This window comes from Ptiloglossa arizonensis, chromosome 7 (assembly GCF_051014685.1).
Source record: "Ptiloglossa arizonensis isolate GNS036 chromosome 7, iyPtiAriz1_principal, whole genome shotgun sequence".
NCBI lineage: Eukaryota > Metazoa > Arthropoda > Insecta > Hymenoptera > Colletidae > Ptiloglossa > Ptiloglossa arizonensis.
Window position 1 is genome coordinate 17292947 of NC_135054.1, and position 16820 is coordinate 17309766.

General features: G+C 40.6%; 2 protein-coding genes across 2 annotated transcripts in view; one reads left to right on the forward strand and one right to left on the reverse strand.

Moving 5' to 3' along the window:
• Positions 1–237: 237 nt before the first annotated feature.
• On the reverse strand, positions 238–15731 carry Nompa (no mechanoreceptor potential A). The gene is made up of 19 exons (XM_076316755.1): positions 15556–15731; positions 12181–12301; positions 11538–11623; positions 11047–11308; positions 10493–10622; positions 10115–10266; positions 9735–10010; positions 9041–9352; positions 8689–8784; positions 7755–8514; positions 6396–6967; positions 5621–5799; positions 4775–4923; positions 3959–4105; positions 3532–3621; positions 1639–2011; positions 1134–1303; positions 926–1069; positions 238–497 (listed from the first exon to the last, which is right to left on the reverse strand). Exons 2-19 carry the CDS (start codon positions 12257–12259, stop codon positions 293–295), a joined length of 4182 nt encoding a protein of 1393 aa, XP_076172870.1. The 5' UTR covers positions 12260–12301; positions 15556–15731; the 3' UTR covers positions 238–292.
• LOC143149418 (multiple PDZ domain protein) overlaps positions 344–16820 on the forward strand; it is a 123417-nt gene continuing 106940 nt past the window's right edge. The window contains exons 1-2 of the mRNA XM_076316754.1: positions 344–499; positions 15541–16707. The gene's annotated coding sequence lies outside the window, so the exon portion shown is untranslated. The remainder of the gene's footprint in view (positions 500–15540; positions 16708–16820) is intronic.

Sequence of the window (16820 nt, forward strand, 5' to 3'; positions counted from 1 at the left end):
TTGACTAGCGATGAATGTATCTGTCTTGCATCGTATTCGTAATCTTCGAACGACGGAGAAAAAAACGAGCGATGAAGCTAACGAGTTGTTTAAAAATACAGATGATGAAGCTTATTAATGATTTAAAGACCAAGCTATTCAAGTATAACGCGGATCGTTAAATAATAGTATTGAGATCGAACGTTATCGAAAAGTTACACGATCAAAATTTCAACCTGTCGATGTTTCCCATTTTCATATGTTTCTAAGTTGTTTCGTTCCGAATTTTAAGTGAATTCGAGCGTTGCTTTTTTCACATCAGATGAAAGTTATCGTTCAGTGCAGGTTTGGGCGACGAACAACGAGCAACCTCGAAGAGCGATGGGTCGGTGTAAATAGGTTCGCTGGGGTCGAAGCCAGTCCTTCTGTTGGATGATAAGCCCACAGCACCCTCGAGTGCAGTTGACGATGAGCTGACACGTTGACTAATCACGTTGCTCATGGATCTGGAGATCGATCTGTAAGTAAAATAATTGTGCACCATTATGCACCGCTGGTGGTGTCGGTATCTCAATTATTATCGATTCTACATCAAATTTGTCTAGAGCGAAACAGTTTTTAAATCTAATTTTCAACAACTTTTACTCTATACATTTTTCCTCTAAAAGTAATAGTACATTTTGGTCGATGCTCTTTACAACTCTCGACAAGAATTTTGTGACCTCGTGCAACTTAAATTTTAAATCTTACCTAATTGTTCCAAGCTTGAAATATTATGCAGAATTTATACATATTTTCATAAAGGGAAAATTAAACAAATTTGGATCTTTTCAGTTCTTTGGTCCAAATAAAATTGCAAAACTCGTACTAGTTCGAGTAAGAAGAAAATTTAAGAAATTTCGAACCTTTCGAGTTCTTTATTTTGGCTCAAAAGTGTGATACGTACGTAGATTGAAACGGTTTTTGTAGGCCTGCTCGCAAGAAGGAGAAATTATTCGCTCGACTGCTGTAAGCGTCATCCGAGTGACTGCTGCGATTGCATGCTTTATCAACTCTACGGTTCTTCGTGATCACCGAGTAAGCGTATTTTCTGAAACAGTTGATTCAGTCCGATTTAGTCGTGTAAATACACGCACACGATTAAAAAGATATACCTGTAAATCAGCATGGACAGCAACACTACAGAGGCTAGAAGCACCACAAGCACCGCCACAGCGGTTACGAGACCGTAGTATTCGTTCGGTGTTATGCAAACGTTCTCCATAATGGTGGTCTGTCTCTCGACCATCGTCTCCTCGTCGATATCCATTCTCGAATCGAGTACCTGTGATAAAACAAAACTCATTTATCTCATAAACGTATACTCGTAAGGGATGGACCCGATCTATAATTTTAATCTACTCTTGCAAAATGGTGGAAAACAGGACTCTATTGCACTTTGTCACAGGGTGACTTGAATTTTAAATATTCGTATCTTTAAAATTACCGAGTATCCACGTGTAATATTCCACGCATCTTTTGCGTAAAATGAAAACTACTCTTTTGAAGCAGTTAATTTTGAAAGCGAAGAAACGACAATTTTCATTCGTTTTTTGGATCGTAATTCGATCGAATTTTCTCCAAGTTCTTGCACCTGATAAGGTTCACGTTGTTAACTACCTCGATCATTTCTCTGACGTGTTCCTCCTCCTCTTCCTCGTCGGCTGTGTTGATATCGTCGATGTCCGTGGAATTGGACACGGTGGAGGACGTGTCGTTTCCATTATTCTCGATTATCGTACTTATTTCATTCTCCTCGATGACCGTGTCATTCAACGACGTATCCCTTCGCCTCCTACCGAAAGACGGTTCGCTCCTTCCGGTGCCACCGGAACAGTACGCCGGCTGACAACCCTCTCTGCAGGTTCGTACAGTCGCCTCGAACACCAAGAAATTCGATTCTGGGATTTTGAAGGCGTTGAAACGAGCCTCGAGGCTGTCTCCCTCCCGCAAACGATCTAATCCAGGGAACACGTAATTGTCTACTGGACATCTGCACGAAGAATTTGGTATTAGAAAATCTTCTGGTTGTACAGGGCGAATCGGTGGAAAAGGAACACTTTAGTATCTTTCTTATCGTTAGATTCGAACGTGCGAGCGTAAACGTCGTATTCCCTCGTAAATTCGTTCCATTTTTACCGTGTGTTCTGATCAGTATTTTAAATCAAAAAATGAAAATTTTGATTCTTTTTATCACAACGTCTTTATTGCGTCAATCAGAAACGAGTGTACACATCATACCAGAGTAATCGTTATTTACATTATTATTAAATCTAACTTCAAAGATATCAAACGAAACGAAATGTATGCAAACGTCTGTATTCATCGTGTATCGGTGTTAACAAGAAAGATATGTTTTTCTTCGTGGAACTTTTACATTCTTAAAACGAGAACATTAATACGAGACACACCCCGTAGAGTGAACTACGGAACTCCATTATCTGGACTTTTCTCGTTGCTACCGAATCGATCTAAATTCTTTTCACTCGTGCGATTGGATACCAAAGACTCTGGAAGTTAACTATCGTGCACTGTTGTAACCTTCTTTCGTTTCACAATTTATCAATCTTACGCGAACGACGATTAATCTTCATCTTTTCTTCGAGACCGTTTATCCGCAATATAAAAAGTAATTAAAATAATGGGGTTGTGCGATTCGTTCGTATTATTTTAAACAAAGGTTACATCACGATGGGAGTCAATGTTTGTATTATAAAAATGAATGGACAAACTGTTAGTCGATTCGTGTAATTTATTCTATTAGGTCATCTCGTAAGCTCGCGCCGCGGTGTGTTTATACTTCTTGTAATACGTTTCGTAAACACACAGAGCTGGAAGGACTCGGGTGACGAAACTGTTATGCTTCGGTTCAGTTTGTAGAAGGCATTCGAAAGCCACGGATCGTGACGAATTTTATATTTAATACTCGATAAAGTAATGAGTGAAATACGTGTTCATTTTCGTTATCTCGTGTTGCGCGAGTTCCGGAAAGGGAATATGGTAACAAGTGCACCAAATAATTTGTGTTGTTTGCGGAGAAAGTGTTTTATCGGTTCGTACGTGCAGAAAGTGGTTTGATCTGGAAGGGAAAATTTAATCTGGAAACGAGGAGTTTTTCGATACGAGAAGAGTCACGAGTGTTAAACATGCCGAAATCATGTGTACATAGACATTTGAAGAAAATGGAACGATGCCAAAGCTGGACGTACGTTAGCTTCACAGGTAAGATTAACACTGTAATTACCAAAGGGATCGATTTAACTTGTTTGAAACATTTTTTTTAAATTACTCAATTATTAACAGTGCCTAGAATAATCATAAGCAATTATCAAAATAGACAATTAATACTCTGATAGAAATAGTAATACGTTCACTGTCGGTAGTTCTAGTGTTAAAATATTACTTTATACGATAGAAAAATAAACGACACGAACTTATGGGACGATCTAACGGTAAAGTGTTCTCGACTCTAGTTTGTTTATCAAAAGTTACATTATTTTGCACAGTATTTACCCGTATCTGTCTATAAGTTGGACACTCCTCCCGGAATAAGGATCTCTCGCTATGACGTTGGTAGCAAAGATGTCGGTCACGTAATTGTACCTATCGAAAGTATTAACAAATCGTTACGACATGTAGTCTCTCTTTAGTATAATTGTGGAAAATATTCTCAAGAGTTAATACGAGAAAAGTATTTTAAGAGACACTAGGTATCTACTATTACGTATACTGTTACGCGAACTCTTTGAGTCAGTGACGAACTATATCTTACAAGAGGTTTGAAGTATTAACGGATTTAAATGAATTATTAACAAAAAAATATTTTACCAGAGTTTTCCAATCGGTGTATGCATCGAATGAAGGCATAATTAAATTGCTCGCAACGAAATTGTAATGGAAAGGGTTAGACTTTGCAAAAAGAAAGTAGAGTGATACGAACCCATCCTGAGCTTCCAGTCTGAAGGTGAGCGGGTCACCTACAGCGATGGTGGTTGTAGGTCTACCTTGATAGAGGATTAGCAAACGTACTCGGGAGCTCAGGGTATTTTCCGCCGGAAGGTATTCGATGGGAATCGGGGACCCTGATCTACACATTATAAGGGACTCTTATTAGCGTAATTGAAATTGATGCTCGGGTCTCGTCATCTATCTTCATTTTTTTTGAACTCTTAAGATTTATTGAAAATGAGACGCCAATATACAGGGTGATTCAATAACTGTGCCTGAAAATTTACAAAAGTATCCTGCACCACAGAATTAAGAAATCAATTTCAAAAAACATTTCTGAAATACCTTTTTCTGAAATACACAAAAAATGATATATTTAAAAAACAAAAAAGGAAAATATAGTATCGAGAAAAATAATTCGCAAATGTAGACCTTGTCGAACCACTTAATCTTCTCTTCTACCATTTTTCTATAATAATAGAAAACTTATAGATTTTGATTACTTAATAAAACCATTTCAATTGTAAGAAACAACTTTCATATTTTCCAGAGGCTTAACGAATAATAATGTCCGTAAATTCTCTCGTAAAATTATCGGACCACCCTGTACAGCGTATTGCAAGTTACGTTTAAGTTTCGGAATCGGAGTCGAAACTTCGCTGGATGTGTTTATACGGTATTAGAGTAATCGAGTGTGCTTGCACCCGAGTTTCTATGCAAACGAATGCAAGACACGGCGCATTCCATATTTAATTGTAGGCACGACAAGTGTACCGGGTGCAAGGCACGGTTTCTCAATCGATATGACCTGGCATACCCGGCACCGATGTAGCCGGACGTGACGACAGCTTCGCCAGGGCCTCGAAACAGGCAGGTGAGATTGAAGCGTTTGTCCCTTCCGGTTTGCACATAGTCGGAGAACTGTACCACGACGATGTTCGTCATTGTGTCGCCGTACTGCAATCGTTCGCCAAATTGTAATCCCGAGTCGTGGAAAATCGACGTGGAATTTTTAGAAAGAGACAAAGAATTTTTACGTCGAACGTCTGAACTTACATTTTCACGAAAATCGTCCGGTACGGACTGTGGAATAAAACACGTTACACGAACAAAAGAGAGACAACAGATCGAAAGTACGGAAGAGTGACTCTCAAACATAACCTACAATTTCGTGAAAATATTGTACAATGCTTTTATTTCCTTCGGGGAATATACAAAATGAATCGAGCATTTGTTCACCGTGTTTCTGGCAATTTCGTAGCGAATGTCGACGGAATTTTCAAGAGAATTTTTATTCTTTAAAAGAATTAAACGCCTCGATGGTCAATTTTGAGAGAAAAAGTTTACATCGATCGTTATTCGAGCGGGAGCGCGTCTCGTGAATTTTTAAACCGAATTTCCTCGAAAATAGAATTTCGCGTGGAAAAAAAAGTCCATTTTTCGATTTATTTTCGTTCGAGGTATCAACCCTTGTCGGGTTCGTGGCACGAATGAGATCGCGTGGGGTAGATTTTGAAAATTTTCGAATACACGGGTTAACGATTGAAAAAAATCTTCTCCGATCTCGTTCGTGAAATGATTGAAAGAAATTAGATAACCCGATTGGTCGACGTTCGGACATTTTAGGGGTATACAGGGATAAACGGTTTCTTACTCTTTGAGTGCCGCATTCGGGGTAACCCTGAGGACCGCTGATTCGTAGCACGTTTACAGTTCCGCCGTTTCCACGGAAGAAGCAGCGATCGTAATAGCCGTACGTGTATATCCGGCCAATGAATCCTTCCGGTGTCCTTAAAGTAAATTCCATTCCATCTTCGCTACAGACTTGACTCACTAAAACGACCAGACACACAATTTACTGGCGCTCGAAAAAAAATCGAGTCTCGACGAAAAACATCTCGAAATCTTCCCTCGATCTTATACACCAACAAGGGAGGAATCTCTATCGGTCTTCTTTGATCGTTTCCCCTTAATTCAGCATCCACGTACTCGTCTCATTATAGCAACGATGCTACTAATGTTCGTACTTGCAGTATGCATCGAGAGTATGTAACTTTAATTATTTACATTTTTTCAAATTGTTCAATATCTACACCTGTTGCACACACATCACAAGGAACCAGCAAAATCAATTCTGAATGTCGATAGAGGTTCTTCCCTTGCAAGGATACCGGTTAACGATGTTCTCAAATAGACAGTGCGATCAAAAAAGTAAAAAAAAAGTTTGTATGCGACGTGGAAAGAACAGACGGTTTATTTTCTCCAAGCTAAATCCAGGTGACAATGTTCGACAATATCTGTACAATACTTTGAAGCTTTTGTCAACGCATGGTCTCCGCGTGGACTCGTTGCAACCAGTCCCTGCCCGCGTCAAAAATATCTCCACACGGTCCACGTAGACGGCGTCCAAGGTGGTTTACGACGCTTACCGTCGAGACACTCGGCGTCCACGCCTTGTCTGCCGTTGTTACGCTCGTAGAAGTCGTAATCGGAGCCCGTGTCGTAGTATACGGGATTCCCCATGTCCATGTCCCTGGAGTCCCTGTCGCTGAGCTCGCAGTTGTCCCTCTCGGCGCCATAAGGAGCAGCGTAAGGACGATAATTGAACGACCTGCACACGAAGTCCCTCGCGTCTGCACACTCCCTCTCGCATTGGGCTAGCGAGGAGGCGGTCGTGTACCGCCTGACGAATGGTTTACGGACCCTGGTATGGGGCCCCACTTGACGGAAATTATCCTGCTCGTCGCACCTCGAGACCAGAGGGGGACGACCGATGATAGGACCACCGCTGGTACCGAAAGGTCTGCTGTTGTAGACCCCACCTTCGCCCACGTAGCCACCACCGATGATGCTACCATCGTTGTTGTAGCCACCGTAGCCCAAGGGACGCGTCGGTCCAGCCACGGCATAGTGAGGCCGATCTGGATGCGATTGGGGACCGTAGCCGTCCTCTACGGGATAGCTAGCGGGGTATCCGTTTCCGTGGGTTGGTGGAGGGTACCTGGGAACGAAAAATCTATTATGGATGATGAGCCGTGATGTAGGACATTTTATGTTTGGATAGCTTAGGTGTTTGTTCGCGACTTGTCGAGTCTGTAGACATCATTTGGAAAGCATTAAATTGGTGAAGTGTTAAGAAGCAGCTCATGTGACGAGACAGTAGCTTGCTGTATGGGGTCACTGCCACCACGATGGTCTAACTTTATAGACTGGGTATGTGTCTAGGGACTGTGTATTTGGGACTCGAGAGACTGGGGAATCGTGTTAACTTGTTTATGGTAGTATTTAAAGCATAGTGCAGTTCTCGTAGAATCATCAACAGTACTGTTAGGCAAGATATCTTCCAAGTACTGATCAATTACGCAATTAATGCCCTAGCCAGAGAATGCTACCGCGCAACAATCGCAAGATTCCAAAATGGTTATTCTGTGTTTCAATAATTAATTATTAATTAACGTTCTGCTTGTTTCCAACGTTACAGAGGAGTAGCCGAAGTTCTTCGATACACGAGCAACCGTAAGTTTAGAGGCACTACGGCACAGTTTATCTCTATTTCGTGCTTGAACGTCAGGACATCGAGAGTCACTGCCAGTGTTACTTTACCCCTTTAAATTCGAGATATTTTTACGAAAGTAATAGATGACTCTGGCCTGTTGCTTCGATCGAGAAGATTAATAAAAAAATTGTTCCCCTTTCTGTCCCCTATATCCCTTTATTTAGCTCAGAATGAATTCGATGTAATCTGATCAAAAAAGGGAACAATAACCGCCTCGTATGCTGTAGCTTACCGGCTGGGATAAAGGTCCTTGTCCGGATATCTTTCGCTGATGGGATATCGATCTGCGTGAGGCCTAGCGCCACCTAATCCCGAAGGATACCGATCCAGTGGATCCTCTGGAATGGGATATCGATCGATGGTGTTCGGATACCGATCGCTATCACTTGGATAGCGACCTGGGGATATTGGATATCGGGTACCGCCTGCTGTGGGATATCGACTATTCGCTGGATATCTTTCTATAGTGGGATCGGGTATGGGGTATCGGTCAGCAGGCACGGGACGACGATCGCTGCCTCTGATCGGGAATCGATCAGGAATTGGATATCTATCAGAGGATGGATACCGATCACCAATTGGGTAACGATCACTCGTAGGGTAACGATCTATCAGAGGATAGCGATCTATAGATTCCGGAAAGGTGTCTCCTGCTCCAATTGGATACTGCCCATTCATGGGATATCTGTCCGGATATCTGTCGGCTGGATACCGGTCAGGATAACGATCTGGAAACTTGTCAGGGTATCGATCTGCATATTTGTCCGGATATCGATCTGGGTATTTATCTGGGTACCGATCTGGGTATTTGTCTGGGTATCGATCTGGATATTTGTCTGGGTATCTATCGGGATATCTGTCGGGATAACGATCTGGATAACGATCAGGGTAACGATCTGGGTAGCGGTCGGGATAACGATCTGGATGACGGTCTGGATAGCGGTCTGGCTTCACACTGCTCGTGTATCCTTTGTCGTAGTCGTCTGGATAACCTGCGTTCAAAGTTTATGTTTTTCGTATATGTGACATTACCAGTCGAAAAGAATTACGGGCTAAAGTTTCATGTAAGTTAAGCCTTTTGGGTTTCGATATGGATATTCACCGATGATTGACAATTATTTACGTCTTATTAACTTATGGAATGTATGGTAAAACTTGTGCCTGACCAGGTCTTCCCAAGGATGGACGGCCAAAATTTGTATCCTGTCCTAACGGATCCGGTCTGTAGCCTGGACTGTCCCGGTCTCCATCCAGATATTGATCTGTCCATACAATTTTATCTCAAAGTCGTAAAGAATGCATCATCCAATACCATTAGGCTAAAACTTCTTTTGAAAAGTTTTCTGATCATCTTTACTGGAACGAAGTCCGGTACTTTCTTTAATGCAGAATTTTAAGAGAGGAGCAATCGAAATAATTATTTTCTATTCTCAAAAATTAATTGCTTTCTATTCTCAAATGAATAACGAGATTCTCTGTTCCTAAAAATGAATTGAAAGCGTAGCTTCCGACACTTACGCATAAGGTTCTCATAGTAATCGTAGTCCGCATCGTAGATGATCCTGTGGCCGTCGCGTTGATTGAAACGGCTCAATCGACAAGTGTGATAATGTTCAGAATAGACTGCGCTTCTGCACTGAAAACTGGTCTGTCGAAGACACTCGTCGAGGCATTCGCTTAAGCTACGCCCGGTTATTTCCGAGTGAAACTCTCCGCTTAAACGTGAGTTCCGGTAACGTTGAAAGGCAGTGTCAGGACGACGTCCGTCAGAGAAGAGGTGCGACGTAGAGCTGCTGTCTGGGTACTCGGAGCCACGTGCTATGGGCGGGTCTACGCTTGGTAAGTGGGTACTAATAAAGTGTTGCGAGGTGCTGATTGAACTTTTATCGAGACCTAGCATTAATAAGGAGGTAAAGAATCGTTCTATCTGATTGTTGAAACTGGAGTCCCACTACAGTGTTTAGTACCGAAATGAGATTGGATCAATTTAATTTCCTTCAACTTTAGCTTTCGCGAAGAAGTTAACATAGTTATTTGTTACTTTAGTGAACTGTTTGACACAGTTATATGTTCTTAGTATTCGTTTAACTCCAATAAATCTTTCAACGATTAAATACTCAGGATGATATTCCACGTGACAACTACTGGTGATACGGAGATTGAAATAGTTTAAGTTAAAATTGAAAGTGGTAGGTATCCCAGGTGCACTTACGATTGTCCAAACAAACCAAATCGTAGAAATGGTGACTGGGGCTGCTGCTGATTCCAATGTCATCCTTCTGGGAGACAGAATCCTCTTCCGAGATGACACACTGTCGCGTCTGTTCGTCAAATTCGACGCTACGACAGAAATATTTCTCCGCCCTGAGGCAAAGGGCTTGACATTCGTCCAAAGTTAGGTTCGTGTAAATGTCGACTTCGAATGGTCCACGAAGACGCTTGTTTTCTTCTTTGACGAAGACAGCCAATCCGTCGCAACGACGTTCCGCTGGAGGATCGAAAACTTCAGACAATTTTGCATAGCCAATATTCGAGGACAAAATTATCGAACTTTTTCGTTTACGATTGTTGACGAAAATTTACGAAACACACCATTGAGACACGTATTTTCTAAGTAATCAGAATTCGGATCGTCCTCCAACAATTCAGGATGCGTTCTTCTGGTGAAACGACTTAGAGCGCAGCTTCTCAGGGCAGTGTCGTAGGTTGCTGATCGGCAAATGAAGCTAAATTCGTTGAGACATCTTGAACAGAAAATGAATGGTATGTTGAAACAAAAACAGAGTCTACAATGTGCCCATTGAGTCTTCTTTAGTTCAATATTTTAATAAATTAGTGTTGAACGTCTATTTATATTATCCTTCTTCGTGGAGTTTAACGAAAAGGAGTACTTTCCGTCGTTTACGTTTCAATTTAAGAAATTGTACGCGGTTACGCGCTTAATTTCATATCAATTCAATAATGCAATACCTATCCTCGCAGTCGGTTCTATTTGCCGCGCTGACTTCCTTAATGTCCGTCAACGGTAGTTTCAATTTTTTCCTTGGGTGTCTCTCGAACACGTAACGTCTATTGGGACACTCTCTTTCTATCCTATCAGCTATACAAAAACATACAATTATTAATATTCTTTTTCAGTTTTTCAATGTTTCGATTCAAAATATTGTTAAAAATGTAATTTTCTTTTCGAATTTCGCGGTAATCGACCCCCAACGCGATCGGTAATCGGTAAAATGGCGGCGCGTATGGAGCACTAGTCTCTAACCGAAGAGATCGTGCGACGTCTACAAAGGAAATTAAATTTATAGCTAAAAATTACATTTTTAGGAAAAATTTTTTGGAAAAAATTACAAAAGATTATTTTGCTCCTTTTATGGAGATCCACAAGTCGATATCAGTCTTTTGTCGACATAAGTAAGCAGTTGGTGAAAATGAAGGATTTGATGGGCGCAAATTGTTAAAAAGGCGCGTTTTCATTTCTGGTTCTCATCTTGAAGTTACGATAAATTTCAAGATACACTCACAGCCGAGACAAACTTCCGTAAAATGGACGCTGTTCGGCACCAGCATCAGATTTCCAATGCCCTCTGGTTGCGCCTGTTCTCTCGTTAAGTAGCAAGTGCTTTCCTCGTACTCGGCAGCCCCGCTGAAGGACGCTATTCTGCTACCAGGTTGGAAGTCAAAGCTCGTGCATGCGCGCACCAAGTTGTTTGTCGCTGTTCGATCGCGTAGACAAAGCTCTTGACATTTTTCCAAAACTCTGAACGGCGGAGCGGAGTCTCGCACCTAGGGAAAACGTTTTCATATGCGAGCAGTGGCAGTAAACAATATACAGAAGCCCTTGAAACGAGTGGAAGATAATTCTACGTGAAAGAAACAAAGTGAAAACGTCGAACAAACGTACGAGTCTACGTTTCTGAGAGAATTAACTTCGAAAGTAAACGAATAATAAGTTTACTTCAAGGTGACAATTGTTCAAGTAAGGGGAATAGAAGTAAATATTTCAATTTTATACCACATCATCGTCGAAACCCTGGAGCTGTTGGTCCGGAAGTCTCTCGTAAACAACTCGACCTAAACCGCCATTACACGTTGTTTGTCCTGAAAACACGACAGTCCTACCGTTATTGTTTAGGAATGCATTTAATGGCCGGTATTTTTGTTATTTTCTCGCAAATGGATTATTATTTCCTGTTCCATCTCCCTCCGCACTGTGAAAATCAGGTTACTTCCTTTGGGGACGAGTGCCGGAGCGCTACGATTTTATCGTCGCGGCATTTTCGTGCCATAAGTGGCACAGACAGGGGTACAATGGAACGAAACGTAATTTCGCAAGCACATAAGTGACATCACTCCTGTTGTGCATTCCATTGCTAATTCGCACGGCCGCGAATTCCGCGAGTATGATCGTTCGCGTATCCCAGAGTACAAAAGAGATTTTTTAGAGCATACACGTCGAGTCTATCGGGTCGAAAAAGGCACAGTGAAATTAATTAATTTAACAGTCCCTTAAAGTGTGAGCATATGGTCAATGACCGGCTAATTACGTACGAACGGTACGAAAACGTGTCTGTGAGAATTAAAACAAATTAACCGAATGGCAGGATTCAAAAACATAAATATATTTGAAATTAGACGAACGAATAGATTAGACTCACCATTAACTACTTTTAAAGTAGCTAGGACGGAGATTGTTTGTAATATATCCGATATATTGTTAAACTTTTTCATTTTCATTTGTTGGTTCGCCGTTCAGTGGTCGTTCCAACATCGATAGAACTGTAACATCAAAATCGCAATGAATTTTAATTTATATATTTACAAACGGATAACCTTAAAGGTTACGAAATATAGTATTGCATCTCAGAGACAACTTGAGAGACTGATGGGTGAAATTCGATCGTTGCGACTTTCTCTACATTGTGCACGAAAGTGAGATGCAGTTCACAGTGATTGAAGTAACTCTGTGACAACTTGAGGGACAGTACTGTATATCTTTCTTCGACCTAAGTTAGAACACTTTGCTTAAAATATGATTCAATTCGAGACTCGTGGTTCCAAAATAAATCATCACAGTGACTATATTGGTAATCGAACCTCGGTATAATAGTGCCTTGCGAAATGTCCCCGAGTCGGGATCGTGAGTTATCAATATGTGAAGCTCGGTAGAGAAATAACTTCAGTGGTAATATTGAAGCTAGTAGAGAATACAATGGGATGTAATTCGGCCAATGGGGTTTCGTTTTCACAGCTGCTCGAATCGGAGAACCGCAAACAGTGGCGGGGGGTGACTCCTGATCGCGAATCCGAGCAAGCAAATTTTATCAATACCCGAGACGTTACCGTAATTGTTCTTGGGTTAGTTTTATCCGGTTCGTTCCAAAGGAGCGCGTTAGCAACGATAACCGAAACGATAATGGGCAACTAATAATGTAATGCTCGAAAGTTGGAAACACGGTCCGTTGCCTTTACAGGCGTGTGCTGGTCCTACGCCACTGTATGGGTGCGCGTGTTACGCTCGTGTCAGAGAAAAAGGTTCACGGGGGTGCGAGTGTGTGGGAAGTGTTCAGGGTGAGTGCGGCTCTGGAATTCCATAAAACCTTGCGCTGTCTCTGTGCGCTTTGAATACGTCGAAACGTCCACTAGGCAGAATGGAACGCGTCTTGTATGTTGTGAGCTCGTCTGAACTTCAAAGTTACTTTTTCGCAAAGTAACGAGATGCTACCAGTAGCGATACACACTATAGTCGGATAGCTTAGGAGCAAAAGTTCTGGAAATCTTTAATAAATTTGAGTGTCGGGTATTGATGGAAAATACGTATCCGACGATAGATATTTTCAATATTTTTACGATTGGTATAATTTAAAGGAAAATTCATCTCTTTGCTCTAATGAATTTAAAATTTATAACAATATTTATCACGATATTGAGAATTTATTTATAGTACATATTACTGATAGTATAAATTTGTTTAGTCAATAATATTCATTGGAGAATATTTAATGCAATTGAATTCCGAGAAAAGAGTCAATTTTGTACATCAGATTTTAATTTAATTGACGATGAATTGGTTCGTATCAATTTTCCTTCGGGTAATGTGCAGTTCTTTTTATTCTTTGTCGTTATAAATGGAAATCGGTAATTGTTGAGGAAACGTATTAATTGGAGCAAATTGTTAATTGTTGTACACGTGGTCCGCGATTAACGGTACTTCCCCTACGCATAGAAATACAGCGTATTAATTACGTTATGGTTTATCGCCTCGGTAATTGTGGTTGTCTGTCCAGGGAGTATGAATGCTTATTCAGTGATTAATGTTACGGTCGATGGGAGAAAATTATAGGCGCGTGTGTTTGAGTCCCTAACATGTAATGCAACATTGAAACAGTATGGTGATCGTAAATTATCAAATTTATGTAATTGCATTGTTCCCTGGCTTTAAAGTGTAGAATAAATAAACGTTGCGCAACTCGTTTCTCGAATACTGAATGGAAGACAATACAATTTAAAATATAATTTTTTATCGGACTAGTTTCACCCAATTTTTCTTCAATAATAACATATTATTATTAATCGTCTCGACTATATCTAAACGTCTGTAAAGTTAAGAATTAAACTTTATACTTTTAAAAACATTATAACTAAAAATGCAATGGAGAAACTGAATAGTAAAATTTAAGAGAGTGCAATCTTCATTTTAAATAACGATAAAAAGTATTATCGAACCTGTTACGTTTAATTGTATTACAATTTCCTATCAATTTCCTCGAAGCTCGAAAGATCAAACGATACAACTTATTTGGCACAGTCGCTGTAATTTCACAAGTTTAACAAGTTTCCCGATCATTTGATTTAAAGTATTGCAAAATTTCCTTTCACGTAAGTACCTTTGTACCTTTCAAGCGAGGGTCGCCTTTATACTGAAAACGAACTGCTACGTTCTGGAAGTTCACTTTTTTGTAGAAACCTCGTTATAAGCTACAAAACAAAGCCATTATCGTGGTTAGTTTGAATTTCAATTCTAGATGATACACGGATAACATTGTTGCACGTTTCAAACCATCTCAGAATTCTTTGATTGTTGCACGATATTGGTGCTAGTACAATGTTCCCACAAAACGACAAATTATACATAATTACTAGTCACGATAGTTTCCTGAGAAATAATTACAAATTTGAGAACATTTGATGCAAAAATTTGTTTAAGTGATCGAAAAAAAGTGCTACATTAGATAAATGTTTACAATTGTACAATATTACTCTCAGTTTGAAATTAATCAGTATTTTATCCTAATACTGAGCATTTAAATTCAACTCTCTATAATCTGAATTATCTTTAATTTTTGAAAAAAATTATTCAATAGGACACTGACAAATATAAGTAATAAAATGTTAAATTTTAATAAAGACCACCTTTCATACGTAGTAACAATTGTCATGAACAGTTTATTTTGTTACCATTGAAACAAGTTTAACGAGCTTCTGTGATAAAAAGAATTAAACCAGACTTTGGAAACACACAGTACAAATTTTAGAAATTGCTTTATTTTTCAAGCGCAAACAAGAACACAGAGTGATTCTAATTTATGCATTACGTATGAACATCCTCGTTTCTTTTGTGCGACCGGCACAAACATTGCTTTTCTCGGTAATAAATCAGATTCCTTTGAAACATTTTCTAAGTATTAATAATAAAAGTGAAAGTTGATCAATTATACGTTATATTGCACAGTAAACCGTGTACAATTATAAGTTTAATCTTTCCCTTAAGAAAACTCGAAGATTGTCCTATTTTTAATACAATCTTCTCGATATAAAAAGTGCAATCAAACTCTAAATCTAAATTAAATTACAGCAAATTAGCAATAAAAATTCCAAACGAAAAGTTTCTCTACAAAATAACATTAAAAAAAAAGATTATCCTCATCGTGGTTTCAAGCTTACGAACACCTTCGAATGTGGCAAACAACAGACCTTGCCTCTCTTTGTTATCCTAATCGGAACTTTTCAAATTGTAGGTTCACTGTACTTACGGAATCGTCACGGACAAACTTCGCGTATATCGCCTCGATCCCAAGAACGGAACCGACCCGTGCGTGGTATTCTTTCGTCGAAGATGGATGGTCCCCGAGGATGAACTCTGGACCTACCGAACCTGTCTCTTCTCGTTCGTGGCCTTCGAAATCGGCCCGATAAAAAAAACCCCTAACAGAACCGTCCAACGCGAATGGCACCTGTAATCAAACTGGCGGTCAAAATCGACGCAAACCGTGGAAATAATGCATAACACCCGGTTGACGGTGGGAGGTAGAGGGGAAGCGTCAACGATGGAAGAATCGTTTCGATGAATGATTCGTATAGACGAACCGTAGGGGGCAGAACATAGGTGGCGAGATAACACCGGTGGTACACAGGCGCGGTGGGTTCCCCACGTCCGATTTCTGGCCTTGTGCTCAGCGGAAGTGACTCCATTGTGTCCGGTTTCCGTGGGGCCATCCGGGAAAACGTTCGACGTGCGTGTAAACGTTGGGTACGTGGGTTCTCAAGCTTCGTCACTTCGCGACCCTCGTTAAAAACGCATCGATACACATTGAACCCCGTTGGTGTCGTTTCATGGGTATTCGAGACGAGCAACCCACGAAGATACAACCTGCGCGTTGTTATCGAGGAAGATTTCATTTCCACGCTACGGGGGAACGCGTTCAATTGTTGGAGAGTTATCGGCGACCCCCTGGAGACTTGTGTTTCATAGTTTGAGAATCGATGCGATAGACAGTCGCCATGACGGGTCGATTGTGCCGATGGACGATCGCTTGCTCGCTTGCTCGCTCGTAGCGGAATCATGGATTAGAGATTCCTACCCGAGGTCAACTAGGATGAACAACGAGTTGGGATAGGTGGCCGCCGACTGATTTGAACACGAACGTGTCTGGTCTTTATTCGTGCGCTATTTTTAGCGTGATTTTATGTTTATTTAAATTTTAGAAGCCACGAAGGGGAGTCGTACGTAGGGTTCATTATCGTTTGGGGTATTGTTATCGAGGCTTCCGGTCCAGTAGCTTCGTGGAGGTCTTTGGGAATGACGATATGATGATCGATGACAATTCTTGGATGAAGGGTATCGCTCGTTTTGCGTATAATTAAAGAATACTGGAGAAAGTACTACCTCTTGGAGTTAAGAAGAGGTATTTGCTGCTATTATTAAGCGTGGCTATAAATTGTAGAGTTTCTTGTTTTCGTTTAAGAACAGAAAAAGGGCTAGAAATTGGGCTAGAAATTGATTTAAATGCCTTTAATA